We start from the raw sequence: 27,637 nt of genomic DNA on the forward strand, positions 1-27,637 counted from the left end.
TTTATTTCATTTGCGTTGCTTTATTTGTAATGTTTTTGCACAAAACGTTGATATTTATAAAAATACATAAGGTAATTTTATTTATGTTTGCCTTTCTCCCATTTCTTTTTTTGTGTAGGTGAAAGTTGTGTATGCTAAAAGCATGGGTTAATTCGATAACTGAGAATTTTCTGTGCTTGTGGGTGAGTTTGATAGAAGCGCTAAACTAATGTTAATACTTTGCATTAAACATAAGTTACAATCAATACATGTACTAAGTGTATATATTAATATAAAATCTATGCGAGTTCGACTTGTTGTGAATGTGTTTAGCGAATGTGTGAGAGTAAGTGAGATGAAGTGATTGTTAAGTAAACTAGTTTAAGATAAAGTTTATGGTTATATAAATAATATTACAAATATTTTGTGTGCCGCTTCTGCATTCGATATTCAATTATCCTGCTGTTCATCTGCTTACGAATGTTTCAAGTAGTTTTGCCCTTCAGATTTTTAATTTTCTTTGAAAATAATATCACTTTGAAAGTTGGGACTTCAGTTTGAAGGATCATTGTATGGGATACAAATCTTTATATACATGTATATTAGGTTGCCGACCTAAAACATATCATATATCTACGCATTTTGTTTATTACCGGTGCTGATTTTGTCTTTGGTGCGGCTGTTTATCAGTTTAATGACGACATTTTTTTGTGCCATCTCCGATTTGCTGTACTCGTCTAGGAACTGCAAGAATATAGAAAATAGTAATAAGAAATTGCCATCATTTCAATGAGTTAAATCATTACAAGAAATCATTAAATCATTATAGTAAATAAGAACCCTTACCGACAAATTGAAGTCCTTGCTGAGAAACTCCCTGGCAGGCGGATTGTTGAAGGAAACCGTGACCAGAAAGGGATAAATTACAGGGTTGAACTGGGTGGGCAACTTGGCCAGGTTCTTGAAGATCACGGAAAACTGCTCAGATATCAGCAGGTCCTGGTGCCTGCGATTGTTGACGCAGAAGAAGGCCAGCGAAGCGATAAGGTCAATCAGCATTGGGGTGCTCTCGCTGTTCTTCGCCCACTGGGCATTGGCCAAACTGCAGTTCAGGATGAGGGTCATCACGTCCAGCAGCTTCAGCGACAAAGGACCCTCCACAGTCAGTGCCTCCTGAAAATACCGAAGCACATTTAATTGGCAACACAAGCCAACAACAATGGTAAAAAATAACCAAAGCCGAAATCACTGAGCAAATGTTTTAATTAAGTCAAAGCAAATATCAAAGAGTGCCACTTGTTTAGGGCAGGAAATGAAGGGCCGGCACGTCCTGCCCGATTGTTTATTTAATCCTGCCTATATATTTGCCTGCTATTTGCATAAGGGACTCGCCGAGCGAGCCAGAGAGCGCTTCTAATTTGTTTATCCTGGCAGGCCAAAACCCGAAACTCGAAATTCAACAACTGAAACTGGCAACTTGTTCGAGTATGAGTAAGAGTACGAGCACTGAGCAAATATTTAGCCAAACAATTGACATGCCTGGCTGGCTAGAACAACGCCCCTCACTTTTCCGACCCTGGCAGGATATGAGCGAGCGGCAAGGATTTTCCAGCCGGAAACGAAAAAGTAAAACAGAAAAAAAAATGCAGAGAGCGCTCGAGAACGATTGAAATTGCGTGGGTTTTGGATTGGCTTGGCTTGGCTTGGGTTAAACTTGAAAATTTCATTTTACAAAGTCAATATTTACGCAAAAACAAACGCGGCCTCTGGAGCGGCTCTCGAAAATTGAGTTTGCTGATTAAAACCGAATCAAATTATTTGCCAAAAACGGAGCAACCGACCCTCGCTCGCAAAACTTGATGATGATGATGCTGATGGTGATGACGAGCAAGCGAAACCCTTATCTATTTTTGTGGTAATTTAAAACAAATAGCTCTAATCCCAGTGCAATTCGTGGTTGGAGCTTTTGGCAGCGGCAAAGTTTGTCTAGCAAATTAGTTTGTCAAGTGCGTAGCCTTGCCTCTGCCAGCCTGCATCCGTTAAATATTGACACGTGCAACAGACGCACACACTCGAGAACTTAGATACTTAGATGGAGGTACACAGGAAATTAAAACCTAGCAGTCAAACACTTTGGATATCTATTTCAGATTGGTAGCTCGTACGAAAGTCTAATGTGAATCCTATTCATTTAAAATATTTGCATTAATGCAACCTACTTGGGGATCACAACATTTTAATGTGCAAAAGTTGAACATAAACCATCGCCTTAGGTACACAAATTCATGAATATAATTTTATATAGAGCGGTTTTAGCAAGTACTGGTAGCTGCACCATTTACCACTAAAAATGTTCAAGTGCCGAACCTCAGATAGATTCACGATAGCACTCCGACATTCTGTTTCGTTGGCGCGGTTTTGGCTGCCAACTCCAATCCGGTTCCTTTCGTTACGGTTGGCATAAATATTTTAGGCCACGCCAAGACGACAGCCGACATTTGGCCCAAGTAAAGTGTCAAAATATTTGCGTATGCCACCCACCCAACCTCTATTTCGTCCACCCACCAGCCACCACCCAATCCTGCCCTTTTCGCCATTTTCTCCTCCGAATTTTCACAGGTACACGAGTACAGAGCGAAATGTCATCGCGGTTCAATGGCGTCTGCCTCATGTTGTGTTTGTCATTTGGCGCTGTGTTGTCTGTTGCGCAAAGCGCAAATGTCACTCTGCCCCAAACCAAGGAACTAAATACACAATTCTCGTGGTGGCTGTCATGACATTCGGCAATATGCAAATCACTCTGGCGAAACTCACTCGCAGATTGCAAGCCGCCGCAATTGCAAAGTTTTAAACGTCTACACTAACTTTTCCTCCTTTTCTTCAGTTCCTCCCGCTTATGCCGATGCTGCAATCGTTGTTGTTGTTGTTGCCGATTTTCTCAATTTTCACCAGGCGATTTCACGTTCGACAAAGTTTAGAAGTGCAAAGCAAAGAAAAGCCAAACGCATACACACGCCAACAGCAGATTCCACGGAAAAAATAAAACAGACGAGAAAAATTCTAATGAAATTTTCTCTGCTGCTTGAGCGGGCAAAATTGAGTCACATTGGTGAAAATATGGATTTGATCTTAGATTCCAAAAAAGTTTTGAAATAAATTTCTGTATACCTTTAAAAATCATTTTTAGGTAAGATAACATCTATATTAATACAATTATTTAAGATGAATTCGGAGAACTGGGATTAAAATAAACTCTTTTAAACTTATCAAATTATTTATTTGCTTATATGCTTTACCAGCATGATTCAAAGTTTCTAAAAAAAAACCTTGAGGAATTCTTCCTTATAAAATGTTAAACTTAAATTTGAGGAACGATTTTGTGATCTCTTTAGGCACTAACCACTGTGCTTTCGTATTGGGGTAAGGGCTGGCTGGCTGACTTTTTGATTTGTTTAAACGGCGACGCACGACGTTCGACTTTCGACGTTTGTCGTTTGCGCTGAAACTCCCAAGAATACCCCTCCCGTTGAAGGGCAAACTCACCTGGAAGGTGTTCACATCCAGGCAGGCCAGGGACACGTAGAGATGAAAAGTCGATGCCGCCAGGGCGGTCGTGCGTGGTGGAATGCATTCACCTGCAAAAACAGAACAGAACAGAAATAAAAAAGAAAATCGAGTCACAAAATAGGTAGGAAAGGCGTATAAGCGGCGATAGCGGATATTCACTCATAAAACATTAGAGGCTTACGGAAAAATCAAAACTAATTTCCGCCTTTGCGAGGAGATCACGTTGCTTGGGTTGTTCGTAAAGTGCATTGAAATCTAATTAGCACCTCCACCTCTCTACTACTCTACTTCTCCGCCCCCGCCTCCGCAATTCAATTTGCAGCTACTGTTTGGTTCAGTTAAAACTCACCCATTGGCATCACGCAGCCATAGAGCATCGAAACGGTTCCAAAGAGCTCAGTGGACTTGGCTGCGCTCAGCAGACGTGTCGGATCGGCAGGACCTGTGGACGGAGGATAAGGAAACGAATAAGCAACGATCTTGCTCCGGTTTATTTACCCTCTGGCAGGTGCGACTTCAGAAGCTGGCTACTGCTAGTGTGACTCACCGGGCTGGCAAACATCAATGAAGCGGGACAGGAAGCCCAAGGTGGTCAGCAGACCCAGCATCACACTCTTGTTGCCCTCGATGGACTCCCGCACCTTCTGAATGCGTCGGGAAAGGACTTCGATCAGGCCCGTAATCACAGCGAAGCTGCAAAGGGAAAGATGGGTCGGAAATATGTTATTATTTAATGGATATAATTCAAATAAGTACTGTTAATATAGATTTAATTACAATGATCCCCTCCCAACTGTACCTTTCAGCTATTCATTGCTATTTAGCAGTAGTCACTCGGCCGTTTTCCCTTAATTTGCCCCGTGGTTTCCATGTCCATATGTCGCTAGTTCTGTTGATCTACACCCACGTCCTACCCATTCAAATGGCTACCTTTCGGGCCAGGATACTCCACACTTGTTAATCGCCCGGAGCGTTCACGGGGCAAAACAACTGGAACCCGACCATGTGTCATATGATTTGAAAGCGATTTAAATTCATACTCCCCCCCTCGCAAACGACAAGTATCCCAGCACCGGCCGGAGAGGATGGCCACCTCTTCATCCGGACTATTCAAGGGGCAAATGACATTTCATTCACTCTCCCAGCAAGGTGTTTCCATTCTCATATCAAGGGTGGAGAACTCGTGTCCTGTTGTCCTGTTTAACCTCCGAGTGAACATTAACATGTCCTTGCTCCGGCTTCTGTTGCTGATTTTGATGCTGATGCTGATGCCCGTTGTCATTGTCAGCGCAAATCTGTTTTGATTTTAATCCAGCTTATGCGAGCCCGAAATGCCGAAATGCATGCCCATGGTCCTGCAGGACAACTCCTGGTCCCTCCTGCTTCCGGTTACTTCCCCCTAGTCCCTTCATTCTACACATTGTTGTTCAGCGAACTGTGCCGCTCATTGGCTACACTTACAAAAACGAATAACAGTCTAATAGGTATTAAAATATGTTAAAGTATAATATGTTCTCTTTATATTCGTATATCGTATACCATTTTCCCTCGACTAAAGCCCTATTTGAAGGCAAAATTATTTGAAGAGTGCACAAATCCGCGGCCCTTCCCGTGTTATGCTGCCGATTAAGCGTCTTAAGTGCCGAAATCAATGCACAGAAATGCCCAAATTACAAGCGCCCGTGAAAAGGACATTTTCCAGTTGAGAGAGGAAAGCGAACCACTTCGTGTTCCTTGTAAAAAAAGACATTACTCAGCCAGGAACAAGGGGTTGCACTTTTTCCTTGCGAATCGCAACTATTTTGTTTAATAAACAAAACACACAGAGCTTGAGTTAAGTAGCGTGTGCATTTGACACTTGTTAAAATATTTGCGCCTGTCCCACACACATACATACACACACTCATGCTTGAGGGAGGTCCTTGATGATTAAAAGGGGGGAGGGAAGAGGGTTGGTTGGTGCGCCTGCAACTGTCGCGCGTATTTAACGAACGTGTTTTCACAACTAACAAGGATGTTAATTCTTTTTTTTGCCGGGGATTCTTATTTTTATTTCGAGCTTTGCACCAAATGCCTTTTCACACCCGAAAAAGTCCTGTGTCCTGGGTGTCCTGCCAGTGGTTTGCCCCCTCGACAACCATTTGCGCCCCGTGTTGTCGCATTTTATTTTTATTTTGTCGCCATCGTTGGCTGCTGCTTTTGGCTGCTGTTTATTTTACGGCACTGACGATTATGTCCTGCCCGGGGTCCTTGGTCCTCGGTCCCGGGTTTGCTATCCTGGCAGAGGAAGCCTCGGCCACATCCGATACGTCGTCTCTGGCCGGGGAGTTGGCCATTTTGTGTTTGGATTGATGCGACCAACGAACTAAATACTTTCCACAGGCGAAACTCGGGCCAGGACACATGACAAACGATGACAGCTCACTGGCGGCGGCAAAGGGGCGGTCACTCACTCGCCCACTCACCCACACAGCCACAGAACGGGGGTAAAAGCATCCTTCGAGCTGCGTGCTAGCTTTGTGCTTGTTGGTTTAAGAAAATTATTAAGGATATTTTTGTGGTGCTGATGAGTTTGCCGAGTACTTTTTGTCCAGCAGAGGCCAAAGGGACGGCGGGCGAGGCTGTGGGTTAGATTGACCAACCAGGAGAGCAAACATCGTGTGGATTGTCCCTGCATCCCTGTGTCCCTGCGTCTCTGCGTCCGGGTGTCCTCTTGTCCGTTCCTCCAGTGTCCTTGTGTCCGCCTGTCTGCGCTAAGTGTCCTGTGTGCGATGCGAGGCACAAATAGCAAAACAGGAAGCTCAAGTATGTTTACAGTTGACAACGCCAGAAATGTTGTGGGGATATCAGCAGGGGATCAGCAGAGATGTACTTTTAGCTTTATTTTTCAGTGTGTGCAAAAAACCCTTTTTGGCTTAAACATCGAACGGAGGCAATATCAAAGGCGTTAGGCTTTTTTCTTTATCACAATAAAGCTGCAACTTAAGTTTAAACCACCATCTTTTTCAAACATTTACAGAGTTAAGAGTTTTATATTAACCAAAAAACTTGAGCTATTATCAAAGATCCTAGGTCCTTGATATACTTTCAGTTAATGCTGAAACAGAACTCATTTCACGCAAGCATCTTAAGCGGGCAGCACAGACACAAATACAGATACAGAAAAGCGGGACTTGGGGTCTCATCCTGGCGGTGGCACGTAGTCCTTGCTGCTTTGTTTGCCTCTCCAGTGGGTGTGTGTGTGTGCGTTTGGCCGCTTATGTGCGTGTGTGCCAGCGTTTGAGTAATGGACGCTTTTATTTGCGAACAGGACTTTTGGTTGTGTCAAAAGGGGTCAAAATGGATTTTTCGGCTATATAAAAATTGCTTCTGGCCGTGTTTGCTTTTCAACGCTGCTACGGCTGCCACTGCAGCTCCGGTGGTCAGCTCTGGATTTTCAGATTTATGCGGCAGGACTTTGTCATGGCATATCAATCATTCATTTGTAGAATGTTATGGATCTGTATATGTTTATGGCTTGCCACTTAAATAGCAGAAATCTGTATGCCATTCATTTGTATTGTAAACATCAAACGATGAATGAGCTCCTTTTGTTGATGACTCGCTTTCGTTTATTATGATAAATCACACAGAAAATAATGAACGGACAGACAAAGGGAACGAGGTTTTGTTTGATATTTTTAGTGTTTGTAATCAGCACTCGCCTAATTGAAATCAAAACATCAAGCAAACTGAAATTATTTGCACAACAATTTCTCTTTCACTCTCTATTACCGAAAAACAAAAAACACAGCTCTAAAAACATGGAAGCCAAATGGTTTGAGAAGGACTTGCACTTGAATCTACGAAAGCTGCTAAATGGATGCAATGTCACAATTCCCGGGATCTCACACACTCCTCGCAAATTCACAAATTCGCAAATGCCACTCGTATTTGCTTACGAACATTTAGCAGTATTTTATGGACGAACGTATCTGAATCTTTTGCTAATCGGTTTTGCATTTTGAGCACATTTAATGCTAGACGCGTGCTGCTCATTAGCATATGAAAGAATTATATTGCCATTGTCGGTGGGCTTTGTAGTGAAATTTGCACAGCACGTGGCTTTTCAAACAATTGGACAATCGATTTTTAAACTATTTATGGGATTGGTGGCTAAATTGTGGGCGCGGAACTCCATGTTTTGGCTTAATAAAAAGTTGATAAACAAATTAGAAAATTACATTTTAATCAATGGGTTTGACTAGCTTCTTAATACCTCAATGTAATTTTGAGTGTTAATGTAATTTGAGTAACCCATAACTTGTGGCAAACTAGAGAATCTTTAATTGAATTATTCAATGTGGGTTAAAATATTCAAGTTAGCTGAGAATTATTTTATTAGTTGTACGCTGTATGTTAAATTTGTAAAACTGAGCTACAGGATGGGTATCAGTCATACTTGCAGTGGCTTCCCCAATTTATACAAATTGCATTCCTTCATTAATTTATTTACACACAGGTTAAATCAAATTTTTAAAATTCACATGCTGTCGAGTTACCCAAAACATGCTTTGGACATTTTTAACCCCAACATATTCTGTGTTTTCACAGCCAAATCTGCTTAGCAGCTTTCGCAGTAATTCAATTTCAACACGAACCATTGAAATTCATCAGATTCAAATTCATTCAATCAAGTAAAGTCAACAACGCAGGCTGGAAAAACGCCAGCTGGCTGCCATCCTGCATCCGAGAACACACGTAGAGACCCATCCGCATCCGCATCCACATCCGAACCCGATTCACATTCAGATCCAGGTCAGAGGCATGTGAATAAAACTCAACGCCTTGCGGTGGCCTAAAACAACATTAGAAATTCGATTGTAGTCGGCAGGCAAAACAAGCGACACACACACGGATCGGCTCTAAAGGTGTTAATGAAAACTAAACCGGAAAAAAAGGGAAATCAGAGAAATGTAGCCTGTAGCTAGCTACCCCGTAACTTTCCGCAGCGCGCACGAGCCGGAGTTGATTAAAATGCAATTTCAAATTGTTTTCTCCGCCGCTTGTCAGCACTTGATTAAGAGCAACTGTTTCCCTTTCGGAGGGTTAAAACTGTCGCGCCTGCGCCTTGCCATTGCAAAGTCCCCCCTTCTGAAGGGCATCACATACATACACATATTCCCGGGCGTCCCGATTCGGGTGTCATGTCAAAACAATGCAACTCGAGTCGCATTTTAGGGGTAGCAATCGGCAGTCAAACAGCCGGCCGGCCAGAGTCGATAGCTCTGATTGCCCACAAGTGGCTTGGAGACCAGAAGTGCTGAAGCAACCCTCGGTCGAGATACCAACGCATGCAAGTTAAGGCACCCATTTAAAAAATATATATGTATTACTTTAAGCAGCAAAACAAAATATATTTTAAAAGACGTTCATAAGTAAAGCATCATGAATAAAGTACTAAAATAAAATGTAAATTTCTGAACAGAACAAACATGTTTTCACTGTTTCAAAAGCACTTTTTAATCAATATGTAATATAACTCTATACAAAACTTTATGCAGAGCCCCAACCAAATTTTTCGGCGGGTACATGGCTATCATTGACGATGCTGAAATTACACAACACCTGGTACTGGGTTCGGTTGGCAACTTTGTTGGCCATGTTTATGCATTAGAGCGCGTGTTAAATAATTTCACGCTGCAAGTTGGTCGACTCCTTTATGGCCATAAAGGGAATCGGGGGCCGAGGGGTAAGGGGGTTTGTTGTACTGCGAGAGGGTGAACTTTTAATGGGCGACGAGGAAAATGTGGGCATGTGGTGTTAAGTAACCTTATCAGTGGGCGAGAGCAGGGACATCGTTATCATTAAAAGACACCAACAGTGTGACATCATCATCATCATCATCATTTTATCATCATAATTATGGCGCTTACTAGGGCAGCACGTGCAGCAGCTGTCACTAAAACAGCGGCGGGGGGGTTATATTTATAACATAAATCCTGGCCAGGACTAAGACAATTCGTCATGTCACAGGGATTTGCACGGAGAGATCTAAATTGCGGCTAATGGAGCTTAGACTCGGAACAATAGTCCTCTCGTGAATTTCAATTGCCTCTTACCTTTCTGTGCACACAGGGAAAAACACCCAGTCAAGTATCTTTATTTGGAAGTTTAATGACGTACATTGGTGGGGTAATATTTAGTTGTATTAAATGGAAAATGATATTAAATCGCATATTGCACCGATTGGTTTAAAATATGCATAGTAAGTTATACTGCATGCGAAACGGACATTTTCACATTGTTCCCTGTGCATGTTTACATTACTAATACGAAACTCCTCCAACAACAATAATCACATCAACAGGATCTGGGACGTGACTCCCTAATACCCAGCAAGGGTTCCTTTGCCGGCAGGGGTCTCCTTTCGGCCTGCATGTCCTTTTGCCACTTCGGACATCCTGCGGTGCTAATAACCCACTTACTTAGACTTATCCCATTGTTGAGATTGTTGAAAGAGGGCACAAGAGCGAGTGGAAAAGGACCGATTGCTCCGCTGCCCATCAATTATTGCCCGGAAAATGCAATTCGGAATTCAGAAGCGAATTGAAATTGAATTGACCGCATTCGGGCGCAAAACATTTTTGATTTTTTACGAAGCTATCCTGTGGCACGCATAGCGAAATGGTCATTCGAAAAAGGACACCCCTATGTGAGGATAGAATTTATGCTTTGGGTGGACGGTTATGGTTTAATTGCATTGGTAAATGTTTTGGCTGAGGCGGAGATGCGGTTATGACTGGGTGCACTTTGAAAGTTTTCCCAACGGGCGGTCTACGCGAAATACCGATCGATTTATAATTAAATTTTTAATGTTCACGTTAGTACTCATTATGTTACCAAAACAACAAAGGTCTGTGTCTACGCAAACACACTATTTTTTTGTATCTAAAGTACAAAATATTCTTTTGAAATATCCCTTATAATCTTGATTTCAACATTTCATTTACAGGTCATCAATTAGTCGAACACAAAGCAAATCCGTATCAAAAACCTTAAAAAAGGTAGAACCCACATATTAGAGAACTATTTTACAGTTTTTCCCTATTTGTGTACGCGAAAACCAATTGAATCCCATTGGTTATGCTCAAGGACTCGACAGGACATCAGTTACGGTCCTTTTTATATTTTTTGGTGGTCACACAGCTGTCAACGGAAACCTCCGAAACCCCTCTGTTTTGCGAAAATGGTAACTAATTTCAGATTTTTCGTAATAAACATAAAATAAAAAAAACCCAGCAGAGAAAAGTGTAAAATAAAATAACAACAAAGATACCAATCAAATGACAGGCGAAGAGGCGAAGAGGCGGAGAGGCGAAAAAGGCAGCTGTGTGTTTTTTCAGGGCCGCACCTTCGACTGATAAGAGTTCCAGTTGAGATCGTAATTAATTTCTGGACTCTCCCCTGTTTTTATTTTCATTTCTGAATGCAAATGAATTTGTACGGATTGCCGTACGGAGCAGCGTCAACTTTTAATTCATTTACCTTGCACCAGTCGCTGGATGACGATGATGATTCAGTCGGAGAATGAGGATGCCCGAGCCCAGAAATGGATGCAAATTGATTTGCAACGGTGTGGCAGAAAGAGCGCGGTATAAACATACCGAAAGAGATGGCTGTACAGGCTCCGCGACCGCAAGGTTGCGCTGAAATGGAGGTATGGCGCCTAGCAAAACCGCGGCGAAAGGATTGCCCTCGCATGAGATACATCTGCACATGATGCGAACATATGTATCTACAAACCAGTTTCTGCCCCTTGGGCTTCTGAGCTCATCGTAAATAATGGGAAAAGTGGCTTAAAGCTAGCCAACCAACGAAAGTCAGTTCTTGATTAAATATCGTGCTTCATACAGTTAACAAGTTTTAGCAGCGCTAAAAATGTAAGCATGCTACAAAACTTAAAAAAGGAAACATTTTTAGTACAAATGAATAACCCTCCGCGCTGGCCATAAAATCCCATTAAATTGGTTTATAATAACCATATTAGTTATTGACTTATAGCCCCCTGCCACGCCCACCAAGCAGAAGGTCACCCTTTTTTGCGACAGTTGCAATGGAACCCCTTATCTGAAATACTTTCAGGCGTGCATATTTTGCGAGACTACTGAATCTGTTAAACTTTTCACGAGGCTGCGCCTCATTAAACCGCCCAAAAATCGGCAGCCACGGTTGCAGGCCCATTACCACGCCCATTAATGCAAATTAACGCAATGCAGACATATGCCGAAATGAAGAGCTCATGGGCTGCTGACCCATCCAGTTGGGTTCGCTCCGCTTGGCTTCGGATGTGTCACAGCGCATTATCATTCATAAATCAAAACATGGAAATTGTTTAAGGCGGAGTGAGGGATGCATTTTGGCCGGGGACAACAATATAATAGCCCACCACCCTGGCCGCCCCTCCCCTCGCTCTGCGTAGTCTAATAAACATGTATAAAAAGTTATGAATAAATTAAGACATTTGGCTGTCAGTTCGGGTTTAAAGGGATGCAGATAGATGTGCTCCGGGGTTGTTGCTCACTTTTATTCCTTATACCTCAGTGATTAAACTCGCATTACGCGCAGACCTAAGAGTTGAGGGTAAAAAAAATGTTAAAGAGTGCCTGGCAAGTGCCGAGATTGAGCTGTCAAGTGGGCCCTTACGAGTTTGCCAGAAAAGTGTGCAAAAAGTGCGGAGAATTAGGGGGAAATGAAACCCAAGAGGCCGGCAGAAAATATCTCAGCGAAGTAAATCATCTCAAGTAAATCCGAGTTATAGATATGGGATGGAAAATCTGAAATCTGCATGCGGTAGGCCAACGAGAGGCGAAGACAAACACGGATGTGGCAATCACTCCGTGGGATATATAATCCCGATCCTGTCTAGCCGAGTTCTTAAAGTGAAAATTCATCAACACGTCACCCGTCCATCCAATCCATCCATCCAACCGTCCATATAGCAATGCCATACCAAACCATTCCGTTCCATCTCGCGTCGCGTCTCCTGTGTTTTCTTAGTAACGAACGCCACCCAAAGCGTTTTCCATTTACCCCAGAAACACGCAGGAAAACATTGGGGCGACAGGCAACGGGGTAAACGTTTTGTCTTATATTAAATACATATATATTTTGACAGGGGGCTGGGTGGGGCTGGAGGAGGAGTTCGGGCGTCTTCAATTACGACACGCGCGTTGAAAATAAAATTTCAGCAGTTTTTACCCATTTACACAGAGAGAAATGAAGTACTCAAAAACAGTTAAAGCTGCAAGGCCAATTAGTTTAGTTTAGGAGAAAGAATACAATTAATAGATTTTGTTTTCAAGATGTGGTACCAAATTATCTGTTTTCAATTATTAAATATCTTATTTGAATGCAAGCTAGGTTTTTTCTCAGTGTGTGCCTGCTTTCCATATGGGGCTTGTCATCCTCCTGCCTACCGCAGATGCTCATCCAGAAAGCCGAAAAGTAGGAAAAGTAGGAAACGTTGGAAAATATAAAATTGGGTGGGGGAATCAACGTCAGAAATGGACAACACACGTGGGGCAGCCCGATGACGGGATTTTTCTATGGGAATTGGCACTGGGATTGGGTCGCCAAAACCCCCGTCAACCTTTGCGAGGCTGTTAAAAAGCCAAAGTCGAAATAGCTGCCAGAAAGTAAAGCCGCTCGTAAAACTCAAACGAGGCGCGAAGAAGAAAAAGCTGGGGAGCCAAACGCCAGTAGTACAAAAACATGGCGCCAAATAACCGCAACCATAACGATGTTCCCCCAAAACTCCTTCTTAAGATCCGTCCCAGAGCCGGAGAAGGACCCCGAACAGGACCGTGCGGCGACGTTTGCCGCCATTTTGTAGAAGAAAAGTGCATATAATAAAATAAAATAGCAACACGGCCAACAAAAGCCAGTCGAACAACACACACGACCAGGAGTTGGGTCACAAAAAATGGCACGGGCATTAAACGTAGCCAAGTCGAGAAAGGCAAGGCGAAGACTCAGATACCCTACTCTATGCTGATTGAAAGATAGGAACTATTTAACAGTACTTTAAATCTAAAATTGTAGCTGGAAAATATTTGAATAGTTTTAAATCATGCTTAATGCATAAAAAAAGGCAGATATGAAAAAAAGGAAAAAACTAAGAACTGTTTTAAGATTGTTCATATACCCTTAGAGATATTCAGGATAGGAAAGTTAGAGTCTGGGTCCAAAGTCACTGTAAATGGGCGCCTGCGATTTGGCTTTCCCAGGCTGAGAGTGTGTATGTGCAAAAGTAGAAAATGGAAAATGGCGAGCGAATGAAAATGTCGCAGAGTGAGCATCGTAAAAAATTATGCCCAACGTAGGGTTCCAGAGCTCCTCCAAATAAATGTACAAGTATGAATATATGCATGGGGAGTCGAAACCAAATTGCGTTCTTATGGCACTTTAGTGGCAAAATCAAATTAGAATTTATGGAAAGTCGCCGCCCAATCATAAATGCGGCGCCCCTATATACATATATACTCGTATATAAGTAAGTATACGTGCACCCCCTCCTCCAGAAACAATCCACAGCCATTGAATAGCCATAACCATAGCAGCGACTTTTCCTTTAGTGCTAAATGACCTTTACGGCTGGGCCATTTCAAAGAATACTTTGCGAAGATTTTTAGTTTTGTCGTAAATTTTTATGCGAGTCTGAAAAAGCGTATGGGTACGCTTATAGCGTATAGGGTATAGGGTATAGGGTAGCACCCGGATTAGCGGCTTGTAATGTGCGCCATCTGCTGGCCACTTGAGGGCATTACTCATGCCACAGTTGGCCCGATTCAAGTGCTTAGCGTGTTAATTTGCACCAGTTTCGGTCCCCGTATCGGGATCTTTAGCAGGGGATGCGACCAGTATTATCTATCTATACAACTATTGAGCGAGGGTAGCTCGGCACTTCGATTGTGTTGCGGCCCGAGGCCTCGTGTTAAGCCCTCACAATTGCCATTTGATTGAGTGATGCGTCAGTTGGTTGTCCTTGTTGTCCTTGTCCTTGCGCCTGTTTTGTGTTCCCGTTCTGTTTATCTCCACCCCCTCATAATCACCCCCTGCCTGTTTGCTTTGAGAGCTACCAACGCGCATTAAGTGCACTGGAAAAAACACTTTGTTGTACACATCAATTGCTGCGATGTGTTACAGAATATTTAAATGTAACGAAGTTAGTTTAATTTAAAAATGGTACGGTTTTTATGTTTACCAACCAAATTCCTTTTGGACAACTTAATCATTACCAGTCATTTCATTTTAAATGTTTGGCATTTATAAAATCATATTTGGTTGAAGAAATGCACATTGTTTAACCTTTTTTTTAAGTGATGGAACAACGAAAACTGAACCAGGAAGGATGTGATTTTATAGAGGGTGCATTATCATCCCGGAGATATAGTACTTCGCATCTGACGAGCATTAAATTAACTGTAACCGGCACTGCACTTTACACATTTTACATATGTCGCCTACCAGAGACAACTTCATCTTGGTGGGTGGTTGCCGGCCCACCCACTCCCCCGGAATTTTCCCCAGAGAGGAAAAACCCAAAACAGAGCAGCGGGGGCACAACAACAAAAAACCAGGCCAAAATCAAAGCGAATGCACTCAAACGAAGAGTGGCTCAGCCTCGGACTGAGCCTGTAGGTAATTCAATAGCCAGAAGCCGTACCGCTCGCACCCTCCTCTCCGCCTTCCCCCGCTGCTCGTCCTTTGACATGCGGCGGAGCTGGACAGGCACTCATCAAACTTTTGACATGCAGCTCGACAAGGGACAGGAGTTTGAGGGCGGGGAAGAGGGCAATAGCTGCTGAGGTTGCTGGGCTGCTGCGCCTTTTTGCATGCAAAATGTCAGCGCATATGTCAGACTTTTGCATATGACCTCTTCGGGTAGAGTAGAGGGTAAACTCGAAAGTTACGTACTATCTTGCCACCAGTCTATCTGATACCTCTTACTCGGTTTACTCAGCGACTGCTTTCTCTGCGCAACACCGGACACATTATTAATTTATAAACTTTGCGGACAATATAGTAACCGTGCGTGTTATTAAGATCTGCATGTTGAATCCCTACTTTCTAGCTCTTATATTTCCCGATATCACCGTTCATACGGACGGACAGATGGGTATGATTTCCAAAACACATGAAACCCATCTCGACCATGGTTTTTTCCTCAGTCCTTTATGGCCAAATGCATTTTGATGCAAATATACAGCGAAGTTTTGGGCTACACTTCTTTTGAGCTACTACTCTGACCCTTGGCCCTTGACCCCCTCTCTTTTGTGCCACACCCCCTCGAACACACCTCCCCCTGCTCTCCGCTGCTCGGATTTCGGGTGTATTTGTGTGGGTTTCCGTGCAGGGCTTTTGCTATGATGTCTTTGTAACTGTAATTGATGCTGACTTTTTGACAGTTTGAATGTCGAAACGAACAGATGAGCAACGGGAACTGAAAACGAAAACTGAAACTGAACTGAAATAGAAATAGAAATTGAAACTGAGCTCTGTTGAGCAGTTGACTGCAGTCGGAGGTGGAACACTCGCACTGCAAAATGCTAGGAACAGGACCCAGATGACAACTCCGATTAGTTGTGTGACAGCTTTCTGATTCGAATTCAATTATGACATGCAAAAAGCTGGCAGGTGGTTCTTAACGTTAAGTTAAGTTATGAAATAAGCAGTGCAATACTTTAACACAAAAGAAGGTTTTTAAATTGACTATAATTTATTTTAATTTATTGAATTAGTATTTGGCCTAATTTCTAGCACGTATGTATGTATGTTTATTTTGAAATTCGTAAAAAATCATGGGTTTTTTTTTTACAAATGCTTTATTTTTAATGTCACTTCTAATTAAACAATTTATAATAGAGAAAGCCTGCTTAATACGAATTGAATGCCCCCTCCCAATGCCAATTTTCCACCCTCCCCCGCTGCCATTTTCGGGGTAGCTGAAAGATCAATAGGCACACCGTTAAGAGTCAATATTTTGATTTTCCTTCAAGCGGGGGTGGGAGGAGTTGTGGAAACGGCGAGGGGCAAACAAAAGGAGCGGCGCAGTGGGCAAATAGGAAACTTCACCAATGCCAAACAAAGCGAAAGGGACAGAAACTGAGCCGAGCCGAGCCGAGTTTTCCCTATGCTCAGCCTTTTGTCAAAAAGAATCAACAGAGACTAGGGGGAAACTGAAATCGGATATTAAACGCAGCACATAAAAAAGCCAACAAACAAAGGGCCGGGGAGGAGAAACATGAGAAACAGGAGATATTTCCAGTCGAAGGATATTTCCAAAGGAGTACGAGAAAGCGAGAGGAGAGAAGAGCAGCATGGACAAAGGACCCAGAATGAAATTAATACATTTGACCAGATAGGAGAGTCAAAGACCATGGTCTATCGAGGGCGGAGTGGGCTGCTGTCTAGTTTAAGGTCTTAATAGTTGCACTAATATGTCGATGGTAAAATAAAACCGAGTGGCACGTGTGTGTGGGTGTGCAAGTGTGCTTAGATGCCAGATACTGTCCTTGTTATTGAGCTGAGAATTTTTATTGGCACTGGGAGAATGAAATGTATGAAAGCATACACTAAATATAATGAAGAGTAGTCAACAAACATTATTTTATATGTAATACCTAAGTTGAAAATGGATTTTTGAAGAACTTAGGCTAAGAACTTCATTCCGTGTACATGCTTAAGTTGTTTGTTCTACCTAATTTCAATCCATTTTTTTTGGCTTAGTAAAGTCCGTGACACAAAAACTTGCACTCTCAGACTCTGCATGCGAACATACTGCAGGATGTGGATGCAGCAGCTCCAAGGCCTGCTGGCCGAATCTCCAAATTGGCCATTCGATCTGGTTACTTAAAGGGTAATTAAATTATCTGCCGCACAGCAGTCGTGTAGTTGAGCAACGAGCGGAAGTAACTCTGCCAGCATGTCCTCCTTGTCCTCCTTGTTGACATCCTGCCAGTGGAAACAGCAGCCGCAGGAGCATCGACAGACAAGCTGGGGAATATCGAGAAGACCTTTTGCTTTTCCCCCTACAAGCAGAGAAATATGCATATATTTCATTATGACTGCTTTTTAGGGGTGGCAAGGTGAAAGGGGTTCCGGTTCCGGTTTCGGTTTCGGTTTGGGTTCGGGATTGGGTTTGGGTTTGGGTTCTGCTTTCTGGTTTCGATTCCGCGCCAAGGGGTGTTTGCTTTATCGCGTGCCAAATCATCGTTATGATTGCGATGAGCCGCCTTTTCAGTTGTTGCGATTGATGATCAAATCGTGATTAAAAAATTGTACTTCCCGTTTTTTACCAAGAGGGCTAATGACTGTGTTGATTAATTATAAATCTATTACAGTGTAAAAAGATATCTCGTAGATCTGCGCACACTTTTTGTGTTATGTGAAGGTGCCCAAGCGAGGCAAATTAAATTTGTAATGGTTCTAGAACGGGGATGACATACTGGATGGTGGCAGGATTTATGAAGGGCATTATGGTTAACCAAATACTATTTCAATCGACATAATCGTACTGCAATTAATCATATAGAGAAATAATGATAGTTTGAAACACCAGTCAATATAAACGTTTTCATCTTTCAGCTAAATATGTATTGTGTTTTATTCTATATATTAAGCAAACCAACGTGAAATATAATTAGAACTGAAAAACTGTAATATCTGCAAAAGGAAGTTTTTCTTTCAGAAAGCAAAAATCTTTTAAAAAAAACTTTCTAAGTGCCAGCAAAGTTTCACTGCCCTCACAGAAGGAAAACCCTTGTGTAGAATAAAAGTTCCTCTTTGTCAACTTTAATTCGATTTCACGACTCCCCGAAAACTTTATTCAAATGCAAAACAATATATACTTGAAGAGCCCCGCACCTGAACAATTAAAAGTAAACAAAAATTTAATTATGCATCCGGCAAAAGCGACACGCAGAGGAAGAAGAAAGAAAGCTGCAATCGAATTAGGAAGCCGGAAAATTCCAAATACTTCGTGGCCAGAAAAAATATGAAGTAACGGAAACGGAAAAGGGCCAGAAGAGGAAGAAGTGCAAGATGGCGGACCATTCAAGTGCGGCGAATTGAGTTTCCCATTCAGCCAAGTTTATTTATTTCCAAGGCAAAATGGCGCAAGGTGCAGGCACCATAAAAGGGAGTGGGCAAGCCGGGGGTTGTTTCCCCGAAAATTATAGTCAAAAGAAAATTTGATTTTGCAAACGCTGTAATTGAATTGAGCGCCGAGATGCGCGCTACGAAAAATGGCCGAAGAAATAAAGGCGAGTAACCAAAAGAATGAGGATAAAAAGCAGCAAAAGCCACCACAAAAGGCTGCAAAGAAGACACACTAACGTAAAAAAATAAAACAACAATGGCTGACTAATAAAATAAACGAAAAGCTTTTGTAACCAAATTGAAAATATAAACAAACGAAAATTGACAAAGAACATAAAAAACAGCCGTCAACAAGACGGGAATAATAAAAAATAAAGCAAACAGCTAGGAAAAGGCAGAACATTGGTCAGAGCCAAGAGCACACACAAAAGCATAAACAAAAGCCACGGCACACAAGAAAAGCCAACACAAAAAATGGCTGGGAAAACCCGAAACAAAAACAAACGCAAATGTAACACACAAAAGCCAATTCACAATTGGAAAATGCATGGCAACAAAGTTTTTTATGTAACAATAAAGGGATAAAACACACAAAAACTAACAGATACATAGTTGTATATTTCAATATAAAGGGAAAACTGAACAGTACTATTCTACATAAACAGTTTGTGATTTATTAAAATATAACTAAAATAAAATAAAAGAAATCGAACATTTTTTTGACGAATGAAACCCTTTTTTGTTGTGCAAAGTCTATAAAATGGCGCTTGTATTTTGCAGCTATGGAAACGTCAACAATAGCAACAATTCGATTACAACTCTTGTCTATAAAAATAAACGCAAATTTCAGGAAAACCATCAGATGAAGAAGAAGGGGGTGGGGTAATGATTCCAAAGCCCTTGCAGGACGCAATATTAAAGTATCTGAGATTAAGCATGAAAGATGCTTAAAGAGCAGAAATCCACCATTTTCATGGAATTAACTGAATTCAGCGTATAATTTACTAACTTTTATATGCACGTATTCAAATTCAAGTAGCATCTGATATGATGGAAACTACCAACACACAAGTGCAGTAAAGGAATAATCATACTATATAGTTAACAGTTGTTCAAGAATGGAAATCCATTTGTTTTTTATGTGCTAGACACCAAACAAATGCGATGGCGACCCACATGCTGTGCGATAGTGTGACCAACTAAATAAAAGTTAAAATTAATAATAATATTTTTTAAACGCAGCACGGTGGGCAGCGCAGCAGCAGCGACGTTGCCGCTGGCAGCGCAGCCGCATTTGCTGTCCTGCTCCCGCGCAGAAGAACACGCCCTCTCCGGTGTGCGAAAGAGATGGCAGCGGTGCCGACTACAATGGCCATCTCGCTCCCACTCCCGCCTGGTTTCGAACTCGCGCATTTCCCCTTTTTTCATTCGAAGTTTCTGTAGTTGGCCGCAATAAGCCGGCGTAGCTGCACTTGTTGTTGTACTCACTTTATCATGTCCGGCAGGCGTTCCGGAACTTTTGGGTGGGTGTTCTTTTTCACGTAACTCGAGGACAGCGCCTCCGTGCAGGCCAGCATTAGCTCCGTGGACAACTCGACCGGATGTTGTGGTGATTTTTCTTCGGGTAACTGCAAGAGATCGAAAAGGACTTAGAAAAAACACGTATTTCGGTAATAGGACTTAATTTCGAAAAAAATGAATCAAAATATTGACAAATTCCCATTTTTAAATAATCATGTATGTTAAATCTTGTTAATAATAAAGCGCCTATTGCAATGAAAATGCTTGTTTTGGCTTAGAGCAATGGGAAATTGGTTTACTGAATCCCCATTAATAATACAAGATATAACACATACGACAGATACATTGTATGTAGAAGTATCCTTTTTCAAAAAGTGGGTTACTCCTTAACAATTAAAATAGCATCGCACGACTGTTGCGTGCTTTTTGGGGCCAGCAGTGAAATTTTATGTCGCGTGTTTAAATTAATTATCCATTTAAGCAGCAACAGCAAACGGACAGAGCAACAGAGAAGGAGACATCCACATCAATCAAAAAGTTAATTGATATTTCTCCCTCGCTCACTTTTTTACTCTGTTGCGTCTTCTACGGTTCTCTCCTCTCCTCTTCTTCTCACAGTCACCTTCTTCTTCTTCATTACATGACAAGCGGCGCGCAAGCTGATCCATCAACGAAAAAACGGAAGGTGATGTAGGTGAGAAGAGGGGAGGGGGGGAGATTAACAATGAACACGAGCCAAGTTAACAATGCCAACGACCAAAAATAACAACTCCAAAGGGCGGTGTAAAAATATTTATATAGATTTAAATAAGAGACAAGAAATTATGTCTATTATACGTTTAATGCTATTTTAAAGCTTTTGCATTACAGCTAATATTAAAAAGAGAAAGTTTTAGTTAAATATATAAAAAAAAAGTATATATGTATGTATTACAAAAAAAAAGTTTTTCAAAATTTTATATATTTAGATTTTCAGTTTAAAAAAAAAATACTTTACATCATTCAGTTTTCCTCTCGCCCAAAATTGCACTTATAAAGCAGCAAAAATATAAAAATTAAAAATACTAACAAAATATACATACATATATTGGGTGGAAGAGTGGCTTTTATGCCACTTAACGATTGATTTAACAGCAGCCGCAAATGCATAAGCATTTTACACGATGACAAATTTGCCAGTAGAGGGGGAAGAGCCCCAGAAAGTGTAGATCCATTTGGGCGGGGATCAGGGAACCGACCCGGTCTAGTGCTTAAAAATTGATGGGCCAGGCGGCAGACAAGCGAGTCACGGGGCCAGTAAATAAAATTCAAATAAAAATGCCAAACAAACAAAAGGCAGCGCCAAATAAAAGCGTCAAAGAAATGGCGAATAAACAACGCCTGCGAAACGAGCAAAAACAAAAGCCAGAAAACATAAACTTAAAACGGGGCCAAAAGGGTCTAATCGTCTACCAAATGCCCTTTCCAACTTATTTTGAATTGCCTACAATGGCATAGTTAATTTAAAACAATATTGATATGAAATACTATAAAAATGTAGGGAAATAACAAGGTGTTGAATTATCTCTGACAAACCAAACAAAACTATTAGGTCAATACAATTAAAAAATTTAAATTAGGTATTAACTACTTGTATTCACTTAGTGCACATAAATGGCAATCTCTAGAACAATATAGTTGTACAAAGACCTTTGATTAATCCCCAAGATCCCCGCCACACCAGGATTTCAGTTATAGCGAGTTTAAGTTGGACAAAGACATAAACGCGGCCAAGTGTTAAGTGGATGCCGGCAGGAGTATAACGCCAGCCAAGTACGAATGTATACCACACACATAGGCGACTTTCGACGTGCCCTGGGGAAATGTGAGTTGCCAAGTTTTGCGACCGCTCCTAACCCTCTGCCCCAATCCCACGGACAACGCTTCGATGCGAGACGACTGCCTGGCGACACTTTTATTGTGGAGCAGTTTGGGTGGCCAAAAGTTGATGAAAGTTTCTTTTGTGAAGCGGTTTTTTTTTGAGGATTACCTGAAAACTCTTGTTGATGGCATCGAACAGAACGGTTATGGAATTGCCCAGAAGAGCGTGACGAGCAATCTGAGGACACACGGAGCAGGCATTCCTGTACAGCTGCACGGCCAAATTGACGGACCTATAACAATAACAAAGTAGCGAAATTAAAGATATACTCAAAAGTGGAAAGGTGAAAAGTTCCAAGTCAACTCACTTTCTGGAGATCTCAGAGTTATACTCCATGCCCTTGCTAATTACGTGGTTGGTCAAAATGCCCAAGCCGTCCATGCAGAGAAAAGCCTGGAAATCGAAGGTCTGAGCTTTGGGTATGACACGCAACAGGTTGCCTAGGTTCCTTTCCAGTCCCTGGGCACCTCCACCCTTGGCCACCAGATTTAGCAACTTAGGAACTGTACTATCTCTTTTTACGTGTGCGGGCAAGGGCTCCAAACTTTCCAAATAGTCGGCAGCGCTGTAAGAAGAGCACACAACATAATAAATACAGATTCTGATTTCAGATTGATGCTTATTGAACCCAAACCAAGGGAGAGTCAATGTGTTTTAACGATTAAGCAGAAATTCAACACTCACGTTAATACCCAATACCTACAGCAATTAATGAAATTCCATCAATAAAAGTTAAGGAATCTCATTTTACTCACCACTGACTCATCCTTTGCTTAAGCTTCTTCATCTTCTTCTTGTAGCTCCTCGAATGACCGGGATTGCCCCCCACTTCGGAAAGAGTAGATGATAAATCGCAATCCTCGTTGGTGGTGCTCGTGGCATTTCCATTTAAGATATCCTCGGACTCGTCCTGATCGCCACGTCCCTCGTCCGCCTGTCTTGTGGGTATGGTCAGCTCCAGAGCCCTTTGCCGAATGTGTTCGATGTTCTCCTCGTGACGACGAGCGGATTCCATTTGTTTTTGGAGGATCTTCCGCTGAAGCTCTTCCGTCGTCTGTTGTTGTTGTACTTGTAAGGCCAGAAGTCGTTCCTCACGATCCCTGGCTTTTTCCCTCGCCAGTGCCTGTCGCTGTTTCTCCTTCTGCTCCTGCATCTTACCAATCCTCTGCTCCTTTTCTAGACGCGTTTCATTCATCTTCTCAAGCTTGAGTAAACGTTCTTTTTCCAGGGCTTGTCGTCGTCTTTCCACAGCGGCTTCTTTGGCAAGTTTTTCTTCCACCCTCTTTTGCCTTTCCTGCTCTAAGTCTTGTAGTCTTCCCTCTGTTTCCTTTGAGGATTCCAGGAGATCCAGCCGCTTATTTTGAGCTTCAATGTTCTTGATGAAATTAATTTCCTTGAGTTTCTTCTCCTCGTCGTGAGCCTTCTCAATGATTTGCTTCAGATATTGTTCTCGATTTTCAGCTGCCCTTTGAAGTCTTCCTTGCATTTTTTGACGCTTGTCTTCGATAATTTGATTCTTAGCTGCTTTCACATCCTCCACCCTTGAAAATAGCTGCTGTAACTTAGCTGCCTTTTCCTGCTGGAGCAGATTGCGCTTTTGCTGAGCTCTCGCCTGTTTGGCTTGGTATTTCTTCAGAGTTTCTTGTAGGGAACGACGTCTGGAGGGGGATGATAACTTCTGGTGCAACTCTTGAGCTCTTCCAGGATGTCTGGCCACATAAGCCTGCAAGGTGGCCAAAGCCTCAGCCCTTTCGTTCCAGGACATGTCAGAAAGCAACGCTTGGTATCTTAACTCCAAGCTGGCGTTTTCATCATCGCTCATGGTCACAAAAACAGCAGAATCATCGCCGCTGCCCATTTCCAATCCATCCACTCCGTCGTCCTGCTCCTCCAGCTGAACTTCACAATCAGTTTCATCTGTTTCCGTATCTACGTCAATCTCAGTTTGTTCCAACTCCCTGATCTGACGCTCCAGAGATTCCTGAACCTCTCCTAAGATCCTTTCATTACGCTCCTCCTCGTTGTCATCAGTATTTTGCTCTTCATTTTCGTCACAAGCACTTAGGATGCTAGCATTGGGCTTAAGACTTCCGCTTGGAAGCTTGCAGTGGGCAATGCTCTCGTAGAGTTCGCCTATGGTCTTGGAGAACTCGCAGTTGGTTTGGATCTTAATATCGATCTTGCTATGGTCGTCGTTGCAAGCTAAGATAATATAAATTTTATATTTAGGTGTACATATCATTAAACTAATAAATACTTACATTCCACAACGGTTTCCGCGGAAGAGGAGCTGCTGTTGTGTTGCCTGTTGCCCTGCTCCTTTTGTTGAAGTTTTCTTAGCGCATTCTTCTCACTCCTCATGTACTCCTTGTGCAAGGATGTCATTTTAAGTCCTGTAAGATCAGATTTCTGTCGTTTGATAATGGAATTACGTCCAATACAAATACTGCTGCTGCTGCTCCGAGTGTTACTTGAACAAACAATCGGCGTATCGGACTTTTCCTGCTTTTCTGGTTTCTTCACTTGATTAGTGTAGCTTTTCTGAACGGGGAATGAATTAACCTTGGCCTTGGCGTTTTTGATTTCTGGTCGGGTGATGGTTACTGATGTTTTCGCTTTGGCCTTTGCCTCTCCAACTGGAGCTTTAGTTTTAGCCGATATTGTTTTGCCGATTGCATCACCTTTCTGATTTTCCTTATGTTCCTGCTCTTTTTGCTGCTCGTTCAACAACGCCAATGTCGGCAAGCTAGCATAGCCTGTGGGCTGATTGAATCTGTTTGCCCAATGCATACTGCTCCTTCTTCGGTTTTTCACAGTCAACCAACCATCGTTAGCATCTGTCGGAAGTTGAATCTGTTTTGGTTCGGAATGTTGATAATCTTTTAGAGTGTTTCTTGAATTTGAAAGTTGTTCATTGCTAGCTTTCAGAGTGGATGTGGAACTAGTTATATCCTCCCTAGAACTTAGCCTAGAACTAATATTAGTTCTTCTGGCAGTGCTTAAAATGGAACCCGGATTACTTTTCTTCGGTAGAGTTCTAGCACTTGAACTGATGTTACTCCCATTTATTTCCAACATGGTTCGGGAGCGTGCAGACAATCTAGAGGCCACATTATTGGGTGGACCATGGCACTCGGTTTTGCTAGAGGGCCTGGGTTGTAGCTGTAATCCACTTCTACTAGTTGTTTTTATAGGAGGAGGAACTGTTTTTGTGCGACGTAAACCATTGACTGGAGGCGGTAAATTCGATTTTACATGACCCGGTTTAGATGCTATGGTCTTGTGAGCTGCTACTACTCCAGGTGTTGGAAGCATCTTCTTGGAGGGACGATTTAGCACACTAGAATACTTGAGGGGACTGTTTTGAACAATGTTTCCTGTTATGGAATTTAATGGTTGTTGTTTCTTACAAATTTCCGCCAGTGCTTTAACGACAGTGCTTGGCGGCGTAGGCTCTTTATTTGCCTGCTGATTAAGTAAGGCGTTTTCCATAGACTCCAGAGAGGCCACAGTCATCTCTAGAGCTGTTCGCTCTGGTGCTGTTTGCATTAAATCAGATTCCGTTACGTTAATAATTGGTTGTTCGAAAAACGACGGCTCTTGTTTGTGTAAGATTTCAGTTGTGTATTCATTGGCTATTGGAATGTTCACTTCTTCTAAAGCCTCCTTTTCAATCCTATTCTGAGCTTCTCTTTCCTCCGCCTCCTTGCGCATTTTCTCCCTGATATCCGCTAGAGTTAGATGTGGATCCTCCAGATCTGTTTGGGAATACTGCGTATTCAGCTGCACAAAACTAGATTTGTCCCCACTTAAATCTAGAGGACCCTCTATGTTATCAGATTGTGATGATCCTTGAGTAGCTCTCTTGTTGGCCGCAAAAAGTTCTCTAACATTTAGTCGCATTGCTCCCTTTGGCACTTGGTCATAGGCACGCAGTAGTTTCCTGGGCGAAATCTGTCCTTGATCACAGCACGGTGAGGTTTTTCCGGATTGAGTACCCGGAAACAAGGCTGGACTGGATTTGCCCGAGTTATTGGGGCTGCAGAGACTTTTAGTCCGAACTCTGGGTGTGGGATTGCTTTTACGCACTTCCCAAGCCAGGCTTTGGGGACGCTGTTGGAGTGGTCGAGATTCATAGTCCCACGATACTTTGAACCATTCGCTTAACGCTTTGAAATCTCGCACATAGTTCTCAAGCACCAGGATAGCCTCTTGGCAGCTGGAAATGTTTTCATAGCACTCCACAGTTTGATAAATCTCATTAACAGCTCTCTGTAGATTTCCGAATAGCAAGGCCCAGTACCTGGCTTGCAGCTCAGACTTTTTGTCCCTTCCAGTGGAGGCGCTGCGCACGCGTGGTCCACTGCTACTGCCTCCGCCGCCTCCCAGACTGGCAGCAGATTTCAGTCGTGGTGAAGTGGGCGATTGACAGTTTTTGGGCGTACCGTTGGGCGACTTCGGCGGCACCATGGGTGGCTTCCGATAGCCTGCAACGGATTTAAATATTAATCAGAATTTAAATTAAAATGGCATATTTCATTGAAGTCTATTTAATACCCGGTAATCATGTGGTTTTCAGAAGATTATGACATGAAGGAATAACTAAATTAACCATTTGAAAATTAAGCTTTCTAAATATTATTTAGACAACATAAAGTAATTTCGTAACTAAGAAAGAATGCTATAACCCTATAAACTCCTCAAGTACCGGATACTCAATAGCAACAGTTGTTGGTTCTTACAGTCACCGTTTAAAAGTACGCCTCCGCATCCAACAGCTGCTCCTCCATCACCACCTGCTCCTCCTCCAACGCCATCGCCCACAGATCCACTGGTTGCACCACTCGAGGTTGTCTCATCGCAGAACTGGTAGACTAGCAGATTCTTCGCCTCTCTGCCCTCGCGACTCAAGACCTCTCGCATTTCCATTGTTGGAAAGAAAACAGAAGACCGAAAATCTTGTTGTTATTGCTGTTGCTGCGCAGCCTCTGCCGGCGTCTCTGCCGCGTCGCTGCCCACACAGCTGCTGCAGCTGTTCACGCAACTTTTGGTTTTGTCCTTTGATGCAAACCGAATCCTTAAAAACTATCCAATGTCTACAATGCTTCGCGGAAAACACTTGCTTCCGCTTCGATTTTAATTGATTATTTCTGTTTTTCGCTGCTCCTATTTCAGGCGTCGCTTCTTTGTTGTTTTTGTCGCAGAATTTGGCAGCGCCAGTGGACTGGGCAGCATTTTTCGACGGCGTGACTTGCCTATAGGAACCGCTACGTGGTCAATCGAGACCTAAAGGGTTCCCCTTCACTTTCCCAGTTGTCTGCTGCTTGTCTTGGATTGGTTAAATAGAAAAAGCCCTTAGTAATTGCGTCTAAACTGAACTTCTGATTACTGCCATATTCAGCCGAGCAGAGCCAGCTGATTTGAACGCACGGTTGCTATTGGGCACCAAGTGCCATTGGTCAATCGGTAGACTGCTTAGCTATCGATAAGAGCGCGGACTCTATCGAT

General features: G+C 42.5%; 1 protein-coding gene across 2 annotated transcripts; it reads right to left on the reverse strand.

Moving 5' to 3' along the window:
• LOC6529633 (S phase cyclin A-associated protein in the endoplasmic reticulum) lies at window positions 1-27,546 on the reverse strand. Of its 2 annotated transcripts, none has more exons than XM_015196598.2 (11): window positions 26,878-27,546; window positions 24,391-26,616; window positions 22,885-24,331; window positions 22,437-22,694; window positions 22,238-22,361; window positions 20,176-20,315; window positions 4,094-4,239; window positions 3,896-3,988; window positions 3,523-3,614; window positions 826-1,152; window positions 1-723 (listed from the first exon to the last, which is right to left on the reverse strand). In XM_015196598.2, exons 1-11 carry the CDS (start codon window positions 27,056-27,058, stop codon window positions 613-615), a joined length of 5,145 nt encoding a protein of 1,714 aa, XP_015052084.1. In that variant the 5' UTR covers window positions 27,059-27,546; the 3' UTR covers window positions 1-612. The 2 variants fall into 2 exon arrangements, with proteins under 2 accessions (XP_015052084.1, XP_002090627.1); XM_002090591.3 differs by having other exon boundaries at window positions 26,872-27,546.
• Window positions 27,547-27,637: the final 91 nt, after the last annotated feature.

Source organism: Drosophila yakuba, chromosome 2R (assembly GCF_016746365.2).
Source record: "Drosophila yakuba strain Tai18E2 chromosome 2R, Prin_Dyak_Tai18E2_2.1, whole genome shotgun sequence".
Classification (NCBI taxonomy): Eukaryota; Metazoa; Arthropoda; class Insecta; order Diptera; family Drosophilidae; genus Drosophila; species Drosophila yakuba.

What these genes read in the sequence shown, in the direction of transcription:
- LOC6529633 (XM_002090591.3), bottom strand. Translation starts at nt 27,058, where the DNA reads ATGGAAATGCGAGAGGTCTTGAGTCGCGAGGGCAGAGAGGCGAAGAAT. An exon ending in CGCGGAAACCGTTGTGGAAT is followed by an intron (nt 24,332 to 24,390) that starts GTAAGTATTTAT and finishes ATATTATCTTAG; the next exon opens with CTTGCAACGACGACCATAGC. An exon ending in CATTGATGTTTGCCAGCCCG is followed by an intron (nt 3,989 to 4,093) that starts GTGAGTCACACT and finishes CTCCGTCCACAG; the next exon opens with GTCCTGCCGATCCGACACGT.